At 56.8% G+C, this 15,093-nt stretch overlaps 4 protein-coding genes across 4 annotated transcripts in view; all 4 read left to right on the top strand.

Moving 5' to 3' along the window:
- The window catches only part of CHGG_07577 (uncharacterized protein), a gene marked incomplete at both ends in the record, with an annotated part of 5,596 nt that extends 5,460 nt beyond the window's left edge, over window positions 1–136 (top strand). Inside the window, one exon of the mRNA XM_001225232.1 lies at window positions 74–136. Within this exon, the coding sequence (XP_001225233.1) occupies window positions 74–136 (63 nt within the window). The remainder of the gene's footprint in view (window positions 1–73) is intronic.
- Window positions 137–4,099: 3,963 nt separating this feature from the next.
- Window positions 4,100–6,093, top strand: CHGG_07578 (uncharacterized protein; the record flags this gene model as incomplete). Its single annotated transcript, XM_001225233.1, has 3 exons — window positions 4,100–4,509; window positions 4,567–4,772; window positions 4,826–6,093. 3 exons carry the CDS (start codon window positions 4,100–4,102, stop codon window positions 6,091–6,093), a joined length of 1,884 nt encoding a protein of 627 aa, XP_001225234.1.
- Window positions 6,094–7,923: 1,830 nt separating this feature from the next.
- On the top strand, window positions 7,924–8,456 carry CHGG_07579 (uncharacterized protein; the record flags this gene model as incomplete). Its single annotated transcript, XM_001225234.1, has 2 exons — window positions 7,924–8,193; window positions 8,253–8,456. The coding sequence occupies 2 exons, from the start codon at window positions 7,924–7,926 to the stop codon at window positions 8,454–8,456; spliced, it is 474 nt and encodes a 157-aa protein (XP_001225235.1).
- Window positions 8,457–9,594: 1,138 nt separating this feature from the next.
- Window positions 9,595–14,663, top strand: CHGG_07580 (uncharacterized protein; the record flags this gene model as incomplete). Its single annotated transcript, XM_001225235.1, has 2 exons — window positions 9,595–9,698; window positions 10,253–14,663. The coding sequence occupies 2 exons, from the start codon at window positions 9,595–9,597 to the stop codon at window positions 14,661–14,663; spliced, it is 4,515 nt and encodes a 1,504-aa protein (XP_001225236.1).
- Between the last annotated feature and the right edge of the window lie 430 nt (window positions 14,664–15,093).

Here is a 15,093-nt window from a genome sequence, read left to right on the forward strand (position 1 = left end):
CCAAAACGGGGAGCAAGACAGCGGGGAGTGTGCTACACTCTGACGACCAAGCAGTGGGGACTGTCACAAACAGAGTCGTCTGTGGCTCCCCTGCTGTAACGTCTCGGCCTCGATGCGGGAGCCAGGAGCCGCATAAAGTGACGTGGCTGCGTCCGCCAGAGGTGATCGCCAGATCCGGGGGAGTATTCTTAGTGATGCGCCTATCGACAGGGGGCCGGAGACAGGAAAAAGTTCGATCGAAGCGCCATCGAAGTTCGAGATATACACACTGCAATGGAGGGTTCGCGAGACGCGGTTGTTTCTAGAATTCTGGAACGGCCCGAGGATCCGCAGTTGTCACTGTGGCTTGGCCAAGCATGGACTTACTTGTACAAGTATGATCTCAGCCTGGGCAATTGATGTTTGCTTTTCAGGACTAGCCATGGAATGTGGGTGCGGGAAGAAGTGTTGTCTTTTTCGGGCTGATGAGAGCGCCACAGCTGAAGCCGAATTTTACCGGGATGGGAGGGCTGGCACCGGGCGAGTTCGCGGTCCGCAAGCCACCTGCGACGTGAACAGATAATCCACACCGAGACACCTGCATCGGCTTTGGTGAAGGGATTTGGCGGCCACATGGCCCGCTCACGAGAGCAAGCCCTCGAATCTCGTAGCCTTGGAAGGTTTAGCCCTGGTGTGCGCGCGTGTTGTTGCTGACTCTGCATGAACAGCGTCTCGCCGTAGCCAATCGTTGCATATTTTGAGATCGGTGCATGAACCCGCACCTCAGTCTCGCATTGCCCAATGAGTCCGAGGCGCTCCCACACGTTGAAACCCGCACGCTTCAACTTCCATGATGTTGCGAGTCGAGCTCCCGGAATCGGCCTCATTGGGGCCAATATAGGAAAGGCTGAGAATTGCTAGGGCGGCCCTTGGTTGTGTAACGAGTCCAATAGCCACCTGACATAGAACAGAACTGGAGCGCAGGACTCGGCGTTTCCTCCTGATCGCGTGGGATGTGGGTTGATCTGCCCGGCCAGCCAACTTTTCTTTTCTTCGCGAGGCCGGAAGTGACTCTGACCATCGTGCGTGACGGGTCACCTTTTTCGGGGTGGACTAAAAATGGGTTTGGGTGGTGTGCAAAAAAAAAATCGTGGTCTGTCCCAAAAGGAGAACTGGGGGCCAGACATCAGAACCCTGGTCCGGATTGCTGGAGGGGGTGCCGGAGGACCAATTGCTGGGCCTTGTTCCCAGGTGTTCCTGCGTCTGGACCCGCTGTCCTCTCAGGGGTAAAGCGGGCCCTCTCCAGGATGGGTGGGGTTGTGAGACAGTGCCTCCGACACGGTGGGCACACCAGGCGGGATCTGCCATCAGTCTCGACCGAAAGAACCGGAGCTGTGGTTTTGATATCCGACATAAGGTGCATTGCCGTTGTTCACTCGTTATCGGATCTCAGCCTAACTTCTTTGGTGTTGCTTCCACCAGAACATCCAGCACCTACCTGTACGAGGCAAAGCGCAGGGGCTGGAGACACGGCTGAATGGGACGTCGCGCACCACTCCGTTCGTGACGGGGCGACAGGTTGGGTCGCATCAGCCCGACGCAAGGGACATGGTTGGTTCGCAACTGCAGTGTCCGACCTGCAGCACCACGGAAAGCCTCGACCGGCCCTTCAGCGCTCCACGGCCGCAAGGCCCCGCGGACCGAAGGCCACCGCAAGGGCGAACACTGTGTACTGTAGGACGCCAGTGGCACGGTATGTTCTTGTCTTCCGCACAAGGTGGGATGCAGCTTGGCACCACCACGGGAAACATCAGATGTCTTGTGCCATAGGAGGTGGCAATGCCTTGCCAATGTTTGTCTCCTCAAGGGGTGCTTCCTCGGCCGGATTCTATGTATTCGTATACCAGTCGTACGCTGGCACCGGCGAGGCCAAAAGGTGTCGCATAGCTACCGCGTTTGTGCCGTGCACGTATTTGTGTTGGGAAGGCAACTGTCTGCCGTCGTGAGCGATCTCGTGGGGCTAGGCTCTTGTTGTCGAGCTTGACAGAGACTGTCGCACTTTTTTTGGATTTAGCGCTCCCCCTTTTTTGCCCCCGTCGAGACCGTGGAAGAAACGAATGCTCGCTCGATAGCTGGCTGGTCAGTTATCGAGAATCAGCCAGAGCAAAAAGAAAGTCCTCTTGCCTGAAAAAGTACGAGGTTCAAAAGGAAAAACGAGAAATGAACAGACTAGTCCGAATCCAACTTCGCCAGAACCCGACGGCTTGGTCACTGTTTGGACGGCAATGATCGATGACGAAGGCCGGCCTCGCTGTCCCGTGGGATTCCTTGTCGCGGAGAGGATGGCAGCAGAGGGCGCCTCAGGGCACCATCCTGGCCCTGCCAAGCCAGGGGCAAGCGGGTGTTCGGTCCACATCGATGTCGCGGCGCGTGCTGGACAGGCTGCACAACCCGACTCGTGCTTGCCGAGAAGCGGCATTTGAGCGCCCATCAGGAGGCTGTGCATGCGTGCCCTTCTCGGCGATCGGATTGACCATGTCGGCAACTGGGGGTATCTCCAACTTGTTGGAGTGGATCGGGGGAGAGTGGGAGACCATTCGCATGCGCTGCGAATCAATCGAGGCCGACGACATTCCAACGGATTCAAGGATTTCGAAGGTCCGGATGTGGCATGCGATGAGCCGAGTTTCCGATGTATATTGTAACTGAATTTTGTGGAAAAAAAAAGTTACGATTTTTTTTCTTCCTCTCTCCCTGCCTTATTCAAGGCAGCGACTGGTTTTGTAAGAAGGGTTCTTCCCACATGGTTCACCAAGATCGGATGGTGAGAAAGAAGGGGCGGGAATTACCGCGGTGCACGGCCATGATTGCCGCTGCGTGTCCCCTCTACCGGGCGAGGCGCGTGTTCATCAGATTCATGCAGCATCGTCCCGTTGCCCGAAACTCCAGAGCTGGACTGTTTCTAAGAAGTGACGGTCAGTTTCATGGTTTTCAGTGCGCCCACCCCCCTTCTCCCCCTTCTCCCAGCTTCGGCAAACGCTGCTGTCAGACCCCAGTCAGGGACATCTCGACCGAAGGTGACACAAGCCGTTTGGCCAGGAGACACATGCCCACCTATGTCGCCGCCCCCAGCGACCGCTTCTGCTGGTCCCTATCCAGGGACCCGCTCTCCAACGGCCGCAGCTCAGTACCGTCCAAATTTTTGTCTGTACTGATGTATTCGTACTGTCTAAAAAGAACGCGCCCGTGTGCTCTGCAAGGCTGCGATGGGTGGCACGAGGGGCAGCAGGTTCGCAATCCATCCCGTTTGGACTGCATGTCAGCTGCAGAGCAGCGCTGCGGTGATTGGGCACATCAGACGAATACCCAGGCGTTCCCCTTTCCACACAGTTAATCGCACCGTATGGCTGTTCCACGGCGCCTGCTAATTCGCTGTTCTGCCCGTTGGACTGTGATGCCTGAGGGTACCAGAAAGCGCTTGACGGCAGGGACCCCATGGACCCGCCCAGTGTGGGAGCGCCCACTCGGGTCCGCTGCTCCTTGCTCGTTTTGCTTTTCCCTCTTGAACCCCCCATGTCCCCGTTCTTGTTTTTCCCCCCTAGTCTCTCTTTTTGTCCATCTTCGATCGCCTCACGTCGTCGTCTCCTGTCGACCGCCTTTCCCCTTCCTTCCCCCCACTTCTACCTTCGCTTTTCTCACCACAGTCACTCCCTTGGAATATCCATTCAACCAATTTATCGGAACCCGTTCATTCTTTCCGGTTTCCAATTCACCTCATTTTTGCCTTGCGTGCTACATTTTTCCAGGCAGCGCCGACTGTCCAACCCCCCCTTACCCACCACACCAACTAACCCAACTTTTCTGTCCGATCATTCGCACAGGACGACACTCATTTGAAACACAGCACATTTTCCCATATATTATTCGATCATTCTTTCTCATACTCGTCCGAGTTCGTTGAACCCCGACACTCCCGAGCCCTTGCGGCGTTGGCGTCGACAAACTTAGCACACCGCAAACCCGACGCGGTAGTGGCAGGAGTATTTTTACGCGAGAGGAAGGATACTAGTATTTGGAACGACAAACCAAACCTCGGCGCCAGGCAGTACACCAGCCCACAATGGCGACCGACGTGGTCAAGCACGAGTTCAAGCAGGAGTTCAGGGATGAGTTTCATGAGGACATCCAGGAAGAGGACGGATTCGCCGCCTCAGCATCGTCCATGTCAGCTTCGCCGTCTCCCTGCAAGTCCCCTCTTCCGACGCCCAAGTCCGGCACTCCGAGCAAAATCATGAAGTCCCCCGCCCATGGATCCAAATCGCAAGGCTCCGGGTCCAGGCGGCCGGCCCGCAAGAGCACCCTCACGCAGCAGCAGAAGAACCAGAAGAGACAACGGGCAACGCAGGACCAGTTGACGACGCTTGAGATGGAATTCAACAAGAACCCGACCCCCACGGCCACTGTGCGCGACAGGATAGCCGAGGAGATCAACATGACCGAGAGGTCTGTTCAGATCTGGTTCCAGAACCGGTAAGTCCAAAGGCCGCCCCCTCCATCTTGAGAGGGCTTTTTGCTGACCCCACGCAGGCGCGCCAAGATCAAGATGCTGGCCAAGAAGAGCCTCGAAAGCGGCGAAGACATGGACTCCATCCCTGAGTCCATGCGTCAGTATCTTGCAATGCAGGCTATGGAGTCGGGCAAGAGCATCCCGGGCTTCTTCGGTCGTACCGGCCTCATGCCCTACGGCCACCAAGGTATGATGGGTGGCGAGCAGTCTGGGCCTGGCAAAGTTTGTAAGTGACCGCCGATGAACGCGCAACCCAAGGGCTTGTGCTAACTTGTACAGTGATTCACCACCTCAGCTGTCGCTCCCTGACCATCGGCAGGTGGATGCGGGTTGGTCAGAACGCGATGGATTTGATCATTTTCTACTCGCCTGACAAGTGCACGATGACCTACTACATCAACAACGACCAGGCCGGGTACAAGATCGAATACCCGTTTTCCTACATCAAGAACATCTACTTGAACAACGTCGAGGGCGGTGATCAACTTGGCGGCATCACGATTGAGCTCCTGAACTCGCCCAATTTCTTCATGGACTCATCGACGACTGCGACCTTCATCCAGGTCAACGATTTCACCGAGGATCTGCAAGCTTCCCGGGTGCTGACGCATCACCTTGGTGGAAACCCAAAGGTGCTGAGCGGCCAGCTGGCGAAGTTGGTCAGTTTGGAAGCTTTCATTCATCGTCACAGTGCGCCTGCGCCCGTCTTCGACCAACTTCACCCCATGTCCATGTCTGCCCCGGTTTCGCCGGCACGACCGTCGTCGCAACCCAACTTCGCACAGCCACACGTGGGCATGTTTCAAGAATCGCAGTGGGGTATTGCGCCTCATCACCACCAGACCATGATGATGCGTGGCCCAGGCCACAAGAGGCAGCGCAGCCGCAGTGTACCGGGTCCCATCGACTTCCAGACGATGCAGATGCTACAGCACCCCCCGAGCTTCCACATTACGCAGCCCGAAAACCAGGCGCCGACTCACAACCCCCAGATCTTCAGCCCGGTGCCCCAGCAGCCCAACATGCTGGGCCCTGTCGGACCCAACCTGCGGATCGATACCCGGGCTGGCTTCGGTGCGTTGGACATGCGAGCATATCCGCTCTCCGCGACAACGGCCCCCTCGCCGTCGGACTATTCGAGTCCCAACTTCTTCGCCAGCCAGGCACCTGACAACGGTGGAATTTCGGCACCCAGCTTTACCCCCTACAGCGGCACGTTTTCTCCTCTGGTCAACCCGGCAAACCTGGGCGTTCCTCCACCGTCGATCTCACCGCTCTCGTTCAACCACCCTGACCCGGCGATTGTGGGAGAATCACCGCCCATGTCGATGCCTCCGATTTGCGAGGGTTCTGGTATCTCGGACGACGGTGCCAACCTGAACGACATGTACCAGACCGGAAAGCCGACCATGACGCTGCCGATGCATCCGCACTCACCGTTTGTGGAGCCAAACCAAGCCGACATGGAGCTCAACCAGTTCATGGATTTGAAACGCTTCGATGCGGAGCAAGCCTCGCTCTCGCCCGAGAGCGTCCAAGCCCAGTAACTGGGGGGGAGCGATCACCCGCTTCTCGCCTTGTGCTCTACAAATCTCACTCGGGCGATGCCTCCCGACTTGGCTCTCGACAAAAGCATGGACGGCGTCATGACGTGCAATATACCCCATCGAGAGTTGTTTTTCTTGGCTCGAATTTTCCTTGCGGCGTTTAAAGGGTCGTTGTATATACCAGGAAGCCTGTTCGGGTTGCCGTCTTTTCTCTTCCTCTGCCCCCCTGTCGACCAACCCAAGGCTGCGACAGTATCCAACCCATCTCCGATTCATCAGCAAACAAACAAATACCTCTTCAGTCCGACTTCGTATCGCAATTCATCCATCAGCCACGAATATACCATGACGATATCCCGCCATTTGTGCTCCCGCTTGGCACAGTGACTCGGGATTTCCCGTTTCTCGTTTTTGTTTTCGCCCTATCTCTCGCAATTGCTTGCGTTGTTGTTGTTGTTTTTTTCGTTTTTGCATGCGGATCTTCTCCGCCTGCCGCTATTCCTAAGGGCGCACATTACTCGACGCTCACCGGGAAGAAGCCTTTTAATATCTATTCCCTAGTCGTTGGCGACCTGGTCTCCCAAACCCCACCCGGAGAGGATCTCTAGAGAAAGGAGATGGGATGTTTCGTTGGCTGCGGGAGGAAGGATGAAAGGCGAAGGAAAGCCCAGGAGGCTTTCCTTTTTGGGGTAATGTGTTTCTAATTTATCTTTGTGGGGGTTTTGGGAGCATCATTTGCGTTTCGCAATAACTAGGGATGGTTGGCTTGGTGGAATTTGGAGTTTGATATCTGGCTTGCCATTGTTTTAGGGAGCAATGAATGAGAACTGTGAACGGTGATGATGTCCCTTTCTATTACGTGGTGAGGAGGCAGGGTGGACTGTCGAGGTGTGAAGCAAGTGAGCATGTCAGTTGACTCGGGGCCTTCTCTGCCTAGTGACTTGGAGCTGGGTGTGAAGTTATTGCTACTGCTAGCCTGGTTATGGCTCAGCGCAAGGCTTGATGGAATCACGACATCATTGAAGCATCTCGCCGCGCTTGCCACCTCTGTAAGATTGGCTAAACCACAGGGACAGCTAGCAGTTAACCATGCTTTGAGGGAGAGCTGATTGATGCGGCGCTCGGGTCGTGCCAACTCAAAGACCAAGGCCACCAAGCCGGTCACGGCAATTGGGTAGCGGGGGCTACTTAACAACCGAGCGGCGTAGACGTATGGGCGCGGGTTGTATTCGCTCCATCACTTTGCCGCATTCCACAAAATGATTGGGCAGGAAATCTGGTGGTTGTCGCTGGGTGCTACATCCACCACGCCTTGTCTTGGTGTTTTAAAGTTGGTAGGTGGAAGTCTGAGACTCATCAGGCATGAGGAGAGCTGAAAGATGGGTGGATCACGTCGAGTTTGTCGAAGGTCCCCCGACTAATGGGTGACACGTGTGAGGTGTTGTCGGCTAGCTGAAACATAAATAGAACATAACACCAACGTGTTCCAACTCCAGCTAGCTTCGAACCGGGTTGACGGGATCATCGTAGATTTAGAGTCATTTTGGGATGTGGAGAAGAAGGTCGAGAAACGGCAGAAGGGTAAGTGGCCGACTTATATAGAGTTTTGACGTCACCTTCTGTCAAGGTTTGATTTTAGGATCGTCAGATCGCCAGAACAGCAAAGTGACCATCCCAAGCTATCTCGCAGCATGTCTCTCCGTCGTCGGTCGCGGGACGAGATGATCGGCTCAGATCGGCTCACCGTCATCTTTCTCAGCTAGCCAGCACTCGTCGAAACGGAAAATCAAACTCACCGGCCTCGCCCTCAGTCTCCTCGAATCCTTGACCATGCAGCTCCCATCCGTCCTCCTACCGGCTATCGCGCTCCTCGCGCAGACGGCTTCTAGTTTCCTGCTATCATCGCCCCATGACACAGTCACCTCAGAGGACTTCGCCAAAAACCAAGGCCTGCGTATTGGGTTCTACCGGTTTAACACAGGCCCAACCGCGGCATTCGTGTTGGATGACGACGGGAACCTGAACATGAAGTCGCACCCCCATGTCGCGTTCTTCGACAGAGGTGGTGGTTTGTGGCGTTTGGAGTTTGGATCGCCCAACGTATGCTTCTCTTATTTCTTCGCGGTACTCCATATGACGTTATGCTGATGTATGTCCAGACTCCCGGTGCACCAAAATCCATCAAGGGGCCATTTGCGACGGAAGGTGGGCTCTTCAAATACAAGGGCGAGGGTGGATTTGAGTGGTACTTGTGTAATGACGGTTCGTCTGGTTTGGACATTGTACTAGGTGCCCCGAGGCTTGACGTGGAAACCAACGGTTGCATTGCGGGTGTCGACCTCATTGTCGAAGATTCGGTGTAGATCTGCTACGGGTTATGTTGCGTGGTGTTATAATATATCACCTCTGGTTCGGTTTCCTACGTACACTTTCACGGTGCCCCATAGGAGGGATACCCAGGTAGGTATGCACGCATGTATGTCCTTCGTCCCAAGAAACCTCATTTTACGACCAAGTAGGCGATGGCTTTTGGCGTTTTAGAGTCTGAGCGCGGCGGGGTACGCTTCTCCCATTTCTACATGGTACCACATACGAGGTTATACTGAATATCCAGGAGCCCGATAGATGGTCGATTTTGAGGCGGCCATTTTCGATAATAGATGAGAAGCTCGTATACAAAGGCCCGCAAGAGTTAATATGGTTCTTGTGTGGTGAATGGTGATTCATCTGGTGTGGACACCTAGGTATCCTGTTGGGTCACTCTTCGTTGGAGGGCGAGGGTTGCATTCGGAATGTCACGATGGAGGCCGTGGAGGCTGGGTGAGGCGTGTGATATGTCACGTCTGGTTCAATGTACATACAGTCTGTGCTTTGTGCATACACCACGTTGTCATGGTTATCACATTTATCACGGTTATCACGGTTATGAAGCCGTACGGTGGCATACAGCAAATAATATTCAACTGGTTGTTTGCGACTATTGTCCTCGCCCTCTTGTCTCCTAGATCACGATGTGACATGCCTTGTATCTGGAAAGTACCCGTGGACATCACCGTACAAATACATGGAGTCGATGTGACAGGCAGCTTGAGGTATGTAGGTAGGTACGTAGTGCGCCCATTTATGGTGGATAGGTCCTCGGTCCAGATTTCTCCAGACTGCCCGAACTACCTACCTGTACCTATCCACCTACTCCATTTCGATGCAATTAGATGGGCATGTTCCGTCTAGGCTAGGTGACGGGGTGCCAGGTAGTTAGTTCGTCGTGCAAACCAAGTATATTCTTTCCCCGAAGCGCCCCTCCTTTCTCCTGCAGGGCAAAGCAACCCGGAAGCCACTTGTCGATTGAAAAGGCGCTGTAGGGAATTTGAGGTGTGCGCATGGCCCATGAACCAGGTGCTGGCACACGTGTGGCATTAACTAAGCAGCTAAGGTAAGGTACTTCGTACCCAGATCGGAGACGGAGGGGCATTGGGCGGTCTCTCCGCCCCCACAGCCACAATGTTCCAGAGTGCGACAGGCTCTGATAGGCTGTGGGACCCACACCAGGACTTCAGCCGCTCGACAGCCGCTTCGCCGGCTCCGAGTCGACACATTGTGCATGCGTATGTACCCACTCCTGCGACTTGAAGCCACCCACCTTGATCCATGGCCTGCCAACTTGGCGACAGACAAGCCAGAGTCGCTCGTTTCAACTTGTTTCTCTTTTCCCACCTTCCACCCGATTATTGTTATTTTCGTTTCGTTGTGTAGGTGTTTTTTGTCCGACCTCGAAATGCAGCCCGAATACCAGAACCACTTCTCTCGCTTTTCCCTCGACTAAGGTACTTTTTTGTTCGGCCCGGAGGACTGGGGGTGATTTGGTCCGGTGCCGGTCACCTGGTTAGTTTCGCGGCATGGCAGACAACAGCCAGGGAAGTGCTGCAGAAGAGCTACGCAACCGGCTCGAGAACATTGAATTGCGCCACCAAAGCTCGAGCTCCAGCTTGCCTTCGAGCGCTGGCGTCGCCCGAGGAAATTCGCAGGCTGGGGAGACTCGAGAAGCACGCTCACGTCCAGCACTGAGACTCCATCCTGCTCGCGCCGGGGCTCGCGCCCATAGTTTTGATGGCAGCAGGTCGCCCCACGCTCGGCAACCTCACTCGCCGTTGCAAATCAGAACTCCCGAGCTCTACACCATCCAGTCGCACACGCTGCCGCCCCCGCCGAGGCACGACGGCCCTTCGACCGCCCCTGCGGTCCCTGCTCGCCTTCGTCTGGAAGAGCCGAGGATTTCGTTGACTCGCCCCCGCCAGACATTCGACGAATTGCGAGACAACATCGAAATCTCCGCCGATGTCGAAAAGAGCACTGCCACGCTCCCGCAGCTTGGCTGGAGCGGGTGGAAAAGGGATCGCAAGAGGGGGCCTGCTAGCCGCCCGTGGGCCAAAGCCCAGGCGGCTGCCGAGAAAGCCTACAACCGGTACATTGTGGAGGGCTTGTTAAGGCAGAAACCGATCCCACCGAGCCAAGATGGGAGGCATATCCCTCTGAGGCCGGGGCTGGCGAGACGGAAACCGCTGAAGGACGAGCGGACGGGCCACTCCTACGTGCCCAATCTCATCCGGTCGAGCCGATATACTGTCTGGAACTTTCTGCCCAAGCAGCTGTTCTTTCAGTTCAGCAAACTCGCCAATTTTTATTTCCTCATCATTGGTATTCTGCAGATGATACCCGGCCTTAGCACAACGGGCACCTATACGACAATCGGACCCCTGATCGCATTTGTGGCGCTTAGCATGGCAAAGGAGGGATATGACGACTACCGCAGGTACAGGCTTGACAAGCTGGAGAATAGGAGCTCGGTTTCCGTGCTGGACCCGGAAGGCACCGTCAAGAGCGAGCCGAGGATAGAGCGCCGCACGCCTGGGAGGTTCTTCAAGAGGGAGAAGCCAGCGATCGAGTTGGAATCCGCGTGTGGCGAGGATGCGGAGCTCGGGCGGTGGTCAAAGATAGAGTGGCAGGATTTGAGAGTGGGGGATATCATTCGATTACACCGCGACGAGAACGTGCCCGCAGATATCGTCCTACTTCACGCAACGGGCCCGAATGGCGTCGCATTCATCGAAACGATGGCGTTGGATGGTGAAACGAACCTAAAAAGCAAACAGGCTTGCCCGCTACTCGCCAAACACTGTTCGTCCATCGCCGGGATGGGGGAGAGCGAGGCCGAGGTTGTGTCTGAAGACCCGAATCTCGATCTATACAATTTCGAGGGCAGAGTCACCATCAACGGCGAAACTATGCCGCTGACACTGAATGAAGTCGTTTACAGGGGCTCGACGTTGCGGAATACCACCTATGCCATTGGGCTGGTTATCAACAGCGGCGAGGAGTGCAAGATTCGCATGAACGCCAACAAGAACGTCCGAGCCAAGGCCCCCGAGCTGCAATACGCTGTCAATCGCATCGTCCTCATGCTGGTATTCTTCGTCATCATCCTCAGCGTCGGCTGCACCGTCGGCTACATCGTGTGGCGTCGCGAGTATCAGTCCCGCGCGTGGTACCTCAACCGTGGAAGTGTACCGCTGGGGCAAATCTTCATTGCCTTCGTCATTGCTTACAATACGCTCATTCCGCTCTCCCTCTACGTCAGTCTCGAGATTGTGAAGCTCGGCCAGCTGTTCCTACTCAGCGATATCGAAATGTACGACCCGGTTACGGATACGCCCATGGTGGCCAACACGACCACGATTCTAGAGAATCTGGGTCAGGTCAGCTATGTCTTCTCTGACAAGACTGGCACCTTGACTGAGAACTTGATGAAATTCCGCAAAATGAGCGTGGCTGGGACTGCGTGGCTCCATGACGCCGATCTGCGCACAGAGGACGAGAAATCTGGCCGGGGCGTGCCGCACAAGGAGGCAGTGGAACAGACCGGAAAGGGCCCGGCTTTGAGCCCTAGGGTTTCGGTGCGTCCAGCCGAGACGGAAATGATGGACTCGTCTCCTGTCGAGGGTCGTCGCTCCCAGAGCGGCCGTCTTCCGCGGACGAGCACTGCTTCGAGATGGAAGTCGTCCGTCCATCCGGCTCAAAACCAGCCCGAGCTCAATACCGAGGATCTGCTTCGCTATCTCGCCAACAAGCCCCACTCTCAGTTCTCACGCAAAACCCGGCAGTTTATCCTCTGCCTCGCGCTGTGCCATACTTGCCTCCCTGAGACGGGAGAAGACGGCGAAATCAGCTTCCAGGCTGCGTCTCCCGACGAGCTTGCTTTGGTAGAGGCCGCGAAGGAACTGGGCTTCCTGCTCGTTGACAGGGCATCGCAGTCCATGACCCTGCAAGTGCGCAACTCTGCTGGTGCAACCATCACTGAGAAGTACGAGATCATGGACGTTATCGAGTTTAGCAGCAAGCGCAAGCGTATGTCTATCATCATCCGCATGCCTGACGGCAGGCTGTGCATTTTCACCAAGGGCGCCGACAGTGTCATCTTGTCGCGTCTGAGACAAAAGCAACTTGCCATCCAGACCGCCTCAGCCGTCGAGCGGCGGGCGAGCATGCGCAGGAGTGTCGAACAGGAGATGGCCCTCCGCCGACAAAGCATGCAAAGCCACAAGCGGGACAGCATGAATATCAGGCGGACGCTAGACCGGCGGGATAGTTGGCGGCGATCTATGGCTATCACCGACGAAGTCGATCATTGGCTTTCTCGCCGCGAGGCTGGGGGCGTGGACGAATCACCAGGCGAACCTGATCTTTACCAGAGCCCCCGCCGCTCCATGGCAGGTGCCCGGTCGCTAGAGCTCGCCCGTCTCGCCGACCCTTACGACGGGATGGTGGACGAGTCATTGGTACTCAACGAGGGCGCCGTGTTCGAGCGTTGTTTTCAGCACGTCGACGACTTTGCCACCGAAGGACTCCGGACGCTCATCTTCGCGTACCGCTACTTGGAGGAGGACGATTATCGAAAGTGGAAGGACGTGTACCTCCAGGCCACTACCAGTCTCGTAAAGCGCCAGGAGCGCATTGAGAGTGCGGCCGAGCTCATCGAACAGGACTACGAGCTCGCCGGTGCTACGGCTATCGAGGATAAGCTGCAGCAGGGAGTGCCCGAGACGATCGACAAGCTCCGGCGCGCCAACATCAAAGTTTGGATGTTGACCGGCGATAAGCGGGAGACGGCCATCAACATCGCCCATTCAGCCCGGATCTGCAAGCCATTCTCTGAAGTTTATATTTTGGATGTGACGCAGGGCGATCTCCAGGAACGGCTCGCCATGACGCTCACCGACGTGTGCCGCGGCATGGTCCCGCACTCGGTCGCCGTAATCGACGGGCACACGCTGTCGGTGGTAGAGGACGACTCCGCGCTTCGCGTGCTGTTCTTCGACCTGGTCGCTAGAGTCGACTCGGTCATCTGCTGCCGGGCATCGCCCTCACAAAAGGCCAGCCTCGTCCGCTGCATCCGGCAGCAGTCCCCCTCGGCCGTCACGCTCGCCGTCGGCGACGGCGCCAACGACATTGCCATGATCCAGGCCTCGCACGTTGGCATCGGCATCTCCGGCCGCGAGGGCCTGCAGGCCGCGCGCATCTCGGACTACTCGGTCGCCCAGTTCCGCTTCCTCCAGCGCCTGCTGTTCGTCCACGGCCGCTGGAACTACGCGCGCAGCGGCAAGTACATCCTGGGCACCTTCTGGAAGGAGGTCGTCTTTTACCTACTGCAAGCACACTACCAGCGCTACAACGGCTACACGGGCACCTCCCTGTTCGAATCCACCTCGCTCACCGTCTTCAACACCATCTTCACGTCCCTCTCGGTCATCATCCCGGGCATCTTCGAGCGGGACCTGTCGGCCGACACCCTGCTGGCCGTGCCGGAGCTGTACACCTTTGGCCAGCGCAACCGCGGCTTCAACTTCCCCCAGTACCTCGGCTGGATGTTCATGGCCGCCGCCGAGTCCGCCATCATCTACTACGCCGTCTACTACATCTACGCCATCGCCACCCACGGCACCGCCCCCACCGACCTCTACCCCGTCGGCACCCTCGCCTTCTCCCTCGCCGTCGTCTTCATCAACCTCAAGCTCATGTTCCTCGAGGTCCATGACCGCACCGCGGTCATCATGGGGGGCATGGCCGTCTCCATCCTGGGCTGGTGGGTGTGGAATGTCCTGCTGAGCGCCCTGTTCCGCGGCGCCATCGGGCCGTATGTCGTGCGGGATGCGTTTCTGGAGGGCTTTGGTCGTGACGGCATGTGGTGGCTGGTGCATTTCATTGTGCTGTCGGCGCTGGTGGTGTTTGAGCTGGGGGTGTCGGCCGTCAGGAGGGCGCTGTGGCCGTCGGATCGCGATTTGATGCAGGAGGTGGAACATGTGCAGGGGGTGGAGGACGTGTTGAGGGAGCATGTGGATGGTGGGGAGGCTGGGGTCGGTTATGGCGGCGCGGGGGTTGATGGGGACGGTAGTGGTGGTGGGGGTGCTGGTGCGGGTGCTGCGCCCGGCGGCGAGGCGGGGGGGGTGATGGGGGCTTCGCTCAAAGACGGTCACGTCCATGTCAGCGTCGGCGTCGGCGCCGTCGCAGGCGCCTGAGCTGGAGACGGTGCCTGGCTGGCAGCGGTGGGAGGGGCAGGCCTCGCAGTACGGGCTTGGCGGTGCGGCGGGAACGCCGGGGAGTGCGCGCCTCACGGGGGAGTTTGTGCGCCGCCAGTTTACGCCGCCCGCGGAGGAGCGCGAGAACCCCATGGAGAGTGTGGGCGCGAAGGGTGAAGGGGACGCGCGGCGGGGTTGAGTCGAGGCAGCGATTTTTTTATGACGGGATGAGATACATTGGATGGGGGTTGGTTATCGTGCTTTTTACTGGGCGCGACGAAGACGTATATATACCATCGTGTATATCTGGGCATTTATCGGGCGGCATGGGGCTTTTGGGCGTCTTGGGCATTTGGTCTTGCATTTTCGCATTGGATATCTCGGCATTTTTTGGGATATTTTGGACTAACTGCATCACATTCATTATCGG

The sequence above is a fragment of the Chaetomium globosum genome, genomic scaffold, assembly GCF_000143365.1.
Source record: "Chaetomium globosum CBS 148.51 scaffold_5 genomic scaffold, whole genome shotgun sequence".
Taxonomy (NCBI): Eukaryota; Fungi; Ascomycota; class Sordariomycetes; order Sordariales; family Chaetomiaceae; genus Chaetomium; species Chaetomium globosum.